The following is a 10,498-nucleotide window of genomic DNA, read 5'->3' as shown; positions in this document are numbered from 1 at the left end:
GGGCTTTTTTTAGAGGTGATTATTTTTCCAAAATCTACGTGATTTTTCCAAATTGGCAGCTCTATGTAAGAAAAGAATTATAGCCCGTATCTGTTTTATCTGTTAATAAGATTTTGGGGGTAGGTGAGATACTGGACAGCCAGACAAAAATGGTTGCTATTGAATTTAACGTGCGCCCTCTGCTTCTCTTTTAAAAATCAAGTTATTGGTATTTGGTAGGTAAAAGCTACTTACTTCTTTATTCCGTAGAAGAAGAAGAAGATAACCAAAACCAATACCAACTTCCCCATCTTCTTCTTCTTCTTCATCATCATCACAAATCTAGGAAATGGCGCAGGCGCAAGTTAGCAACGTCAGTAAGGGTTTGCAAGGTTTTTGTAGTAAAGATCTTTCTAAAACCCAGAAACCTGGTACCATTTGTTCAGTTTGGTTAGGATCAGAATTAAATAAATTGGGTAGTTTTGGTAAATTAAAGTACCAAAGAAATGTGTTTGATTCGATGAATTCAGTGAAGGTTTCATCACCATTTAGGGTATTTTTTGTTGTTGCTGCTACTAAAGAGAAATCATCTTTTTTTACCAAAGATTCTATTACAACCAATTAATGAAATCTCTGGTGTTGTTAAACTCCCTGGTTCTAAATCTTTATCTAATCGGATCCTTCTATTAGCAACTCTATCTGAGGTTAATAGATTTACTACGTTACTGTTATTTAATTCTGTTTGCAATTTTGATTTTATAATTGTATTGATGAATTGGTTGTGTCTTGGATCTGAGAGATGATATAGGTGTGAATTTGGTACTTGATCTGGGTTTAGGATTGTGAATTTTGTTTAGTTTGGTATGAGTAGATCAATGTTTGGGTTATGAAATTGTTCGTTTTAATCTAATATTGTAAGTTAATCTTGTGGATTACCAGTTTTGGTTGACCAATTCAATATATGTAGAGATTTTTTTGTTTGATATCTTTGGTACGTCTAGAAAAGAATTTGATGGGAAATGAAGCAATGTTGTGTGTGCTTCTTTATGCTATTTTTCGAGTAATGAGCATTCTAAGGACAAGTTATGTAACTAGTAATTGCTTCCACTGTGGGTGCAGGTGTAAGTTTGGACTTAATTCTAACCGACACGCAGTGAAGTGGAACTATGTTCTATGAAATTGTTACTTCTTGATTAGGGACACTTTTTTTGTGACTGACATGAATCACTTTTAGTCAGTAGAAGAGGGCCTCCTACGTCAGCCAATGAATAAGAAAGTAGTCGTCTTAGATTGTGGCTCTATGGACATACCAAAGTATGTAGCGAAGAATTTCCTAGTGCAGTGTATAACCTTTGGTTTTCATAATGAATACTTGGATGTCCATGTTGATATAGATAATTAAGATCAATATGGATTCGTAAGTCAGTTGTACTACCTTGGGTCATATGGACTCGTACATTACCTTTATAACAGATCATACTATATGTTGAATCGTATTATACTACCTTTGGGTTATATGTATCCGTACATTACTATTGCGAGAAATGAAATCATATTGCATTACCTTTGGTTACATGGATTCAAACATTACTTGTATAACAGATCAATGTTTTTCCATAGTCTTTGGGTCAATATTTGTTTTCTCATTTTCTACATTTACATTTCTGTTGATGTAGTTTTTTCTTTTATCATAAATAATCATACGGAGATATTAAATTAACGTTGTGATTATCAACAGGGAACTACTGTGGTAGACAACTTGATAGATAGTGATGATATCCATTACATGCTTCGTGCTTTGAAAACCCTTGGGTTTGGTGTCAAAAAAGACAAAGAGAATAAAAGAGCAACTGTGGAAGGTTGCAGCGGGAAGTTTCCTGTTGGAAATGTAGCAAAAGAGGATATTGAACTATTCTTGGGGAATGTTGGTACTGCTATGCGCCCATTTGACTGCTTCAGTTGTCGTTGCTGGGGAAATTGCTGGTACTACTTTTATCTATGCTTTATAACTTGCAAACATAATTGTGTAGGGACAATCTCTTCTTCGCACATTGATTGGGAAACAAGTTATTCCTGGCAACATATATCCATATTCTCATCCCAAGCCAAAGGTGAAGTCTTATTGCTACTCTCGATTTATGTTTTATTCCTTTCAAGTTGAAGTCTTTGTTTTACTTGAATGGATTCAGTTACATACTTGATGGAGTCCCACGTATGAGAGAGAGACTAATCATGGATTTCGTTGTGGGTCTAAAGCAGCTTGGTGCAGCTGCTGATTGTACGATGGGAACTAATTGCCCCCCTGTTCGTGTTAATGCAAAAGGAGGGCTTCCTGGAGGAAAAGTGAGGTTTTTTTACTCTTGTATTTAATTTGGTTCCAATATGGATCAAGCGATAGAGATGGGTCAAAACTAATTTATCATGTTTATATTCATTTCATGCATGAACTAGACAGAAGAATGTAATCATCTATTAGTGAAATGGTTAGTTTACACTTTACATGCGGGTTCGGCCAACTATACACCAAAAAACATTGAATAACCAGTGCCACAAGGTAATGAACATCGATATTCAAGTGAAAGGGTTAGTTTCCAAAGTGTCTTCCATCAGATCAAGAAATTTTTCTGATAAGAATAGTTACTTCTGTTGTTTGCTATAACTCTAAAATCTATATGTTTTTGAAGTTTCAATGCAGGTTTGAGTTCACTTGGGTGTATTTTAAGCCATTTGCAGCATAGGAAATTATCATGTTTTGCGTCAAATTTTGATCTTGTAGATATAGTTGTTATCCGACATCTAGGTTGCTCTTTGAGGCAGTTTATATACTTTTATGCTTACATAAAGAGAACTTGAAAATTTTCTGATAGATATTAATTGCTCGCTTGGTGGTACTAGATATCCTATAGTCACAAACCAGCATCATACCATTTGTATCTCTGCTTGAAGTGTTATAATTTTTGATTCCAAATATATGTGCTTATTGTTGTAGGTGAAACTCTCTGGATCTATTAGTAGTCAGTACTTGACTGCCTTGCTCATGGCAGCTCCCTTGCCTTTAGGAGATGTGGAGATTGAGATTATTGATAATCTTATTTAGGTTCCTTATGTTGAGATGACCTTGAAATTGATGGAACGTTCTGGAGTCAGTGTGGAACACAGTGATAGCTGGGACAGATTCTTAGTGAAAGGTTGTCAAAAGTACAAGTACGTTTGTCCAATAAGAACTCACAACCCTGTGTTCAGATTTTTATCCAAAAAAATAATAATCTTACTATTATGTAGAGAGCACCAGATTCCTTTTTGCCGAAACTGATAAAATGCAATAAACAAAATGTCTCAACATGTCTCCAGGAAAGGCTTATGTAGAGGGGGATGCATTGAGTGCCAGTTACTTCCTTGCAGGTGAGGCAATCACTGGTGGGACCGTCACTGTTGAAGGCTGTGGGACAAGCAGTTTGCAGGTTTCATTTCTACTTCATATGTGATCTTTGTATCTGGTTTAGAAACCCTGATTCCTGTACTCATATTTTTTTTATTAAATCACTTCGTCTCACTATACATTATTTTTCAACTCTTTTCTGCTCAAGGTGATGTAAGATTTGCCGAGGTTCTTGAGAAAATGGGAGCTAAAGTTACTTGGACAGAAAACAGTGTTACTGTCACAGGACCAACCAGAGTTCCTTATGGAAAGAAACACTTGCGCCCAGTTGATGTCAATATGAAAAAAATACCTGATGTTGCCATGACTCTTGCTGTGGTTGCACTTTTTGCTGATGGCCCAACAACCATAAGAGACGGTGAGTCTTAGGTTATGGTGATTCAGATAGCCTAGAGAAATTGCTTGGAAAGTAGAAACTAACCTTACTTGGACGTGTTTGAACTAAATCACACACACCTGAAGGAGATTAAAAAGCCTTTTTTTCACAATCTTACAATTACAATCCCTTTTTTCTGTCAGTGGCCAGCTGGAGAGTAAAGGAGACCAAAAGAATGATTGTTATCTGCACTGAATTGAGGAAGGTTGGTTTTCTTTCACGTACCCTATTATAATAATGTTTTATTCCGATTAGTTGATCACAGTTATGAATATATTCTGCATTCCTGTTGTGATGTCTAGATTGGAGGAAGGCCCTGATTACTGTGTGATCACACCACCATAGAAATAGAATGTTACAGCAATTGACACTTATGATGATCACAGAATGGCCATGGCATTCTCTCTAGCTGCCTGTTATGATGTTCATGTCACCATTAAAGATCCAGGTTGTACCCGGAAAACTTTCCCCGACTACTTTGAAGTTCTTAAGAGTATAAGAACTTAAGAGTATAAAATGTTTGTCATTTAGGTAAAACACACGTGGCAACGGTTGTACTAATTATCCTACCTTGTTGTATTCTGATAATGGCTTTTAAGTTGAGCCTTTTTTAGAGGTGATTATTTTTCCCAAATCTACGTGATTTTTCCAAATTGGCAGCTCTATGCAAGAAAAGAATTATGGCTCGTATCTGTTTTATTTGTTAATAAAATTTTGGGGGTAGGTGATATACTAGAAAGCTAGACAAAAATGGCTGCTATTGAGTTTAACGTGCGCCCTCTCCTCCTCTTTTAAAAATCAACTTATTGGTATTTGGTAGGTAAAAGCTACTTACTTCTTTATTCCGTAGAAGAAGAAGAAGATAACCAAAACCAATACCAACTTCCTCATCTTCTTCTTCTTCTTCATCATCACAAATCCAAGAAATGGCGCAGGCGCAAGTTAGCAACATCAGTAAGGGTTTACAAGGTTTTTGTAATAAAGATCTTTCTAAAACCCAGAAACCTAGTACCATTCAGTTTGGTTAGGATCAAAATTAAATAAATTGGGTAGTTTTGGTAAATTAAAGTATCAAAGAAATGTATTTGATTGGATGAATTCAGTGAAAGTTTCATCACCATTTAGGGTGTCTGCTATTGCTGCTGCTACTAAAGAGAAATCATCTTCTTTATTAGAGATTCTATTACAGCCATTTAATAAAATCTCTGGTGTTGTTAAACTCCCTGGTTCTAAATCTTTGTCTAATCGGATCCTTCTATTAACAGCTCTATCTGAGGTAAATAGATTTACTACGTTACTGTTATTTAATTCTGTTTGCAATTTTGATTTCAAAATGGTATTGATGAACTGGTTGTGTCTTGGATCTGAGAGATGATATAGCTGTGAATTTGGTACTTGATCTGGGTTTAGGATTGTGAATTTTGTTTAGTTTGGTATGAATAGATCAATGTTTGGATTATGAAATTGTTCGTTTTAATCTTATAGTGTAGGTTAATCTTGTGGATTACCAGTTTTGGTTGATCAATTCAAATTATGTGGAGATTGTTTCGTTTGATATCTTTGATCCGTCTAGAAAAGAATTTGATAGGAAATAAAGCAATGTTGCTTGTGCTTCTTTATGCTATTTTTCGAGTAATGGGAATTATAAGGACTAGTCATGTAGCTAGTAATTGCTGCCACTGTGGGTGCAGGTGTTAGTTTTGACCTAATTCTAACCGACACGCAGTGAAGTGGAACTATGTTCTATGAAATTGTTACTTCTTGCTTAAGGACACTTCTTTTGTGACTGACATGAATCACTTTTAGTCAGTAGAAAAGGGCCTCCTACTTCAGCCAATGAATAAGAAAGTAGTCGTCTTAGATTGTGGCTCTATGGACAGACTAAAGTATGTAGCGAAGAATGTCCTAGTGCAGTGTATAACCTTTGGTTTTCATAATGAATACTTGGATGGCCATGTTGATATAGAGAATTAAGATCAATATGGATTCATAAGTCAATTGTACTACCTTGGAACATATGGACTCGTACATTACCTTTATAACAGATCATAGTATATGTTGAATCGTATTATACTACCTTTGGGTTATATGTATTCGTACATTACTATTGCGAGAAATGAAATCATATTGCATTACCTTTGGGTACATGGATTCGAACATTACATGTATAACAGACCAATGTCTTTCCATACTTTTTGGGTCAATACTTGTTTTCTCATTTTCTACATTTATATTTCTGTTGATGTAGTTTTTGCTTTTATCATAAATAATCATACGGAGATATTAAATTAGCGTTGTGATAGTGATGATATCCATTATATGCTTCGTGCTTTGGAAACCCTTGGGTTAGGTATCAAAGAAAACAGAGAGAATAAAAGAGAAACTGTGGAAGGTTGCAGCGGGAATTTTCCTGTTGGAAATGTAGCAAAAGAGGATATTGAACTATTTTTGGGGAATTCTAGTACTGCTATGCGCCCATTGACTGTTGCAGTTGTCGTTGCTGGTGGAAATGGCCGGTACTACTTTTATCAATGCTTTATAACTTGCAAACATAATTGTGTAGGGACAATCTCTTCTTGGCACATTGATTGGGAAAAAGGTTATTCCTGGCAACAGATATTCATATTCCCATCTCAAGCCAAAGGAGAAGTCTTATTGCTACTCTCGATTTATGTTTTATTCCTTTCAAGCTGAAGTCTTTGTTTTACTTGAATGAATTCAGTTACATACTTGATGGAGTCCCACGTATGAGAGAGAGACTAATCATGGATTTGGTTGTGGGTCTAAAGCAGCTTGGTGCAGATGCTGATTGTACGATGGGCACTGATTGTCCCACTGTTCGTGTTAATGCAAATGGAGGGCTTCTTGGAGGAAAAGTGAGGCTTTTTTACTCTTGTATTTAATTTGGTTCCAATATGGATCAAGCGATTGAACCCTTTTTGCTGAAACTGATTAAATGCAATAAACAAAATATATCAACAGGTCTCCAGGAAAGGATTATGTATAAGGGGATGCATCGAGTGCCATTTACTTCCTTCCAGGTGCGGCAATCACTGGTGGGACAGTCACCGTTGAAGGTTGTGGAACAAGCAGTTTGCAGGTTTCATTTCTACTTCATATGTGATCTTTGTATCTGGTTTAGAAACCCTGATTCCTCTACTCATTTTTTTTAATTAAATCACTTCGTCTCACCATACATTTTTTTCCATCTCTTTCCTGCTCAGGGTGATGTAAGATTTGCCGAGGTTCTTGAGAAAATGGGAGCTAAAGTTACTTGGACAGAAAACAATGTTACTATCACAGGACCACCCAGAGATCCTTCTGGAAAGAAACACTTGCACCCAGTTGATGCCAATATGAACAAAATGCCTGATATTTCCATGACTCTTGTTGTGGTTGCACTTTTTGCTGATGGCCCAACAACCATAAGAGACAGTGAGTCTTAGGTTATGGTGATTCAGATAGCCTAGAGAAATTGTTTGGAAAGTAGAAATTAACCTTACTTGGACGTGTTTGAACTAAATCACACTCAATTGAAGGAGATTAAAAAGCCTTTTTTTCACAATCTTATCCCTTTTCTGTCAGTGGCCAGTTGGAGAGTAAAGGAGACCGAAAGAATGATTGTTATCTGCACTGATTTGAGGAAGGTTGGTTTTCTTTTACGGACCCTACTATATTAATGTTTTGTTCCGATTAGTTGATCACATTTATGAATACATTCTGCATTCCTGTTGTGATGTCCAGCTCGGCGCAACATTGGAGGAAGGCCCTGATTACTGTGTGATCACACCACCAACGAAATTGAATGTTACAGCAATTGACACTTATGATGATCACAGAATGGCCATGGCATTCTCTCTAGCTCCCTGTTTTGATGTTCCTGTCACCATTAAAGATCCAGGTTGTACCCGGAAAACTTTCTCCGACTACTTTGAAGTTCTTAAGAGTATAAGAACTTAAGAGTATAAGAACTTAAGAGTATAAGATGTTTGTCATTTAGTTCAAACACACGTGGAAACGGTTGTACTAGTTATCCTACCTTGTTGTATTCTGATAATGGCTTTTAAGTTGAGCCTTTTTTAGAGGTGATTATTTTTCCAAAATCTACGTGATTTTTCCATATTGGCAGCTCTATGCAAGAAAAGGATTATGGCTCATATTTGTTTTATTTGTTAATAATATTTTGGGGGTAGGTGAGATACTAGACAGCTAGACAAAAATGGTTGCTATTGAGTTTAACGTGCGCCCTCTCCTCCTATTTTAAAAATCAAGTTATTGGTATTTGGTAGGTAAAAGCTACTTACTTCTTTATTCCGTGGAAGAAGAAGAAGATAACCAAAACCAATACCAACTTCCCCATCTTCTTCTTCATCATCATCACAAATCCAAGAAATGGCGCAGGCGCAAGTTAGCAACATCAGTAAGGGTTTACAAGGTTTTTGTAGTAAAAATCTTTCTAAAACCCAGAAACCTAGTACCATTTGTTCAGTTTGGTTAGGATCAGAATAAATAAATTGGGTAGTTTTGGTAAATTAAAGTATCAAAGAAATGTGTTTGATTCGATGAATTCAGTGAAGGTTTCGTCACCATTTAGGGTATATGTTGTTGTTGCTGCTACTAAAGAGAAATTATCTTCTTTACCATAGATTCTATTATAGCCAATTAATGAAATCTCTGGTGTTGTTAAACTCCCTGGTTCTAAATCTTTGTCTAATCGGATCCTTCTATTAGCAGCTCTATCTGAGGTAAATAGATTTACTACGTTATTGTTATTTAATTTGTTTTGCAATTTTGATTTTATAATTGTATTGATGAATTGGTTGTGTCTTGGATCTGAGAGATGATATAGGTGTGAATTTGGTACTTGATCTGGGTTTAAGATTGTGAATTTTGTTTAGTTTGGTATGAGTAGATCAATGTTTGGGTTATGAAATTGTTCGTTTTAATCTAATAGTATAAGTTAATATTGTGGATTACCAGTTTTGATTGATCAATTCAAATTATGTAGAGATTGTTTTGTTTGATATCTTTGGTACGTCTAGAAAAGAATTTGATGGGAAATGAAGCAATGTTGCGTGTGCTTCTTTATGCTATTTTTCGAGTAATGAGCATTCGAAGGACAAGTTATGTAACTAGTAATTGCTTCCACTATGGGTGCAGGTGTAAGTTTTGACTTAATTCTAACCGACACGCAGTGAAGAGAAACTATGTTCTATGAAATTGTTACTTCTTGCTTAGGGACACTTTTTTTGTGACTGACATGAATCACTTTTAGTCAGTAGAAGAGGGCCTCCTACGTCAGCCAATGAATAAGAAAGTAGTCGTCTTAGATTGTGGCTCTATGGACATACCAAAGTATGTAGCGAAGAATTTCCTAGTGCAGTGTATAACCTTTGGTTTTCATAATGAATACTTGGTTGTCCATGTTGATATAGATAATTAAGATCAATATGGATTCGTAAGTCAGTTGTACTACCTTGGGTCATATGGACTCGTACATTACCTTTATAACAGATCATACTATATGTTGAATCGTATTATACTACCTTTGGGTTATATGTATCCGTACATTACTATTGCGAGAAATGAAATCATATTGCATTACCTTTGGTTACATGGATTCGAACATTACATGTATAACAAACCAATGTCTTTCCATACTTTTTGGGTCAATACTTGTTTTCTCATTTTCTACATTTATATTTCTGTTGATGTAGTTTTTGCTTTTATCATAACTAATCATACGGAGATATTAAATTAGCGTTGTGATAGTGATGATATCCATTATATGCTTCGTGCTTTGGAAACTCTTGGGTTAGGTATCAAAGAAAACAGAGAGAATAAAAGAGCAACTGTGGAAGGTTGCAGCGGGAAGTTTCCTGTTGGAAATGTAGCAAAAGAGGATATTGAACTATTCTTGGGGAATTCTGGTACTGTTATGCGCCCATTGACTGCTGCAGTTGTCGTTGCTGGTGGAAATGGCCGGTACTAATTTTATCAATGCTTTATAACTTGCAAACATAATTGTGTAGGGACAATCTCTTCTTCGCACATTGATTGGGAAACAAGTTATTCCTGGCAACAGATATTCATATTCTCATCTCAAGCCAAAGGTGAAGTCTTATTGCTACTCTCGATTTATGTTTTATTCCTTTCAAGTTGAAGTATTTGTTTTACTTGAACGAATTCAGTTACATACTTGATGGAGTCCCACGTATGAGAGAGAGACCAATTATGGATTTGGTTGTGGGTCTAAAGCATCTTGGTGCAGATGTTGATTGTATGATGGGTACTGATTGTCCCCCTGTTCGTGTTAATGCAAATGGAGGGCTTCTTGGAGGAAAAGTGAGGCTTTTTTACTCTTGTATTTGATTTGGTTCCAATATGGATCAAGCGATAGAGATGGGGAAAATCTAATTTATCATGTTTATATTCATTTCATGCATGAACTAGACAGAAGAATGTAATCATCTATTAGTGAAAGGGTTAGTTTACACTTTACATGCGGGTTCGGCCAACTATACACCAAAAAACATTGAATAACCAGTGCCACAAGGTAATGAACGTCGATATTATTTTTTTATATCAATGCATAATGATAGAATTAAATAGGCATTATACAACTTACCAAGTAAAACAAACATCTATGTGGCTGTTACTAGAAATACATCGATCTTTACGTATTTGTAGAAAATCTGAATGCA

At 35.8% G+C, this 10,498-nt stretch overlaps 1 protein-coding gene and 2 pseudogenes across 1 annotated transcript; all 3 read left to right on the top strand.

Annotated features, from left to right (window-relative positions):
* Positions 1 to 214: 214 nt before the first annotated feature.
* LOC113315692 lies at positions 215 to 4,301 on the top strand (annotated as a pseudogene).
* A 367-nt stretch (positions 4,302 to 4,668) lies between these two features.
* On the top strand, positions 4,669 to 7,754 carry LOC113315691 (annotated as a pseudogene).
* Positions 7,755 to 9,582: 1,828 nt separating this feature from the next.
* On the top strand, positions 9,583 to 10,166 carry LOC113315690 (3-phosphoshikimate 1-carboxyvinyltransferase, chloroplastic-like). Its single transcript, XM_026563950.1, has 2 exons — positions 9,583 to 9,779; positions 9,986 to 10,166. The coding sequence occupies exons 1-2, from the start codon at positions 9,583 to 9,585 to the stop codon at positions 10,164 to 10,166; spliced, it is 378 nt and encodes a 125-aa protein (XP_026419735.1).
* The last annotated feature ends 332 nt before the right edge of the window (positions 10,167 to 10,498 follow it).

The sequence above is a fragment of the Papaver somniferum genome, chromosome 10 (assembly GCF_003573695.1).
Source record: "Papaver somniferum cultivar HN1 chromosome 10, ASM357369v1, whole genome shotgun sequence".
Classification (NCBI taxonomy): Eukaryota; Viridiplantae; Streptophyta; class Magnoliopsida; order Ranunculales; family Papaveraceae; genus Papaver; species Papaver somniferum.
The sequence above is the reverse complement of the archived record's forward strand: the minus strand, read 5'-3'. Positions and strand labels throughout refer to the sequence as shown.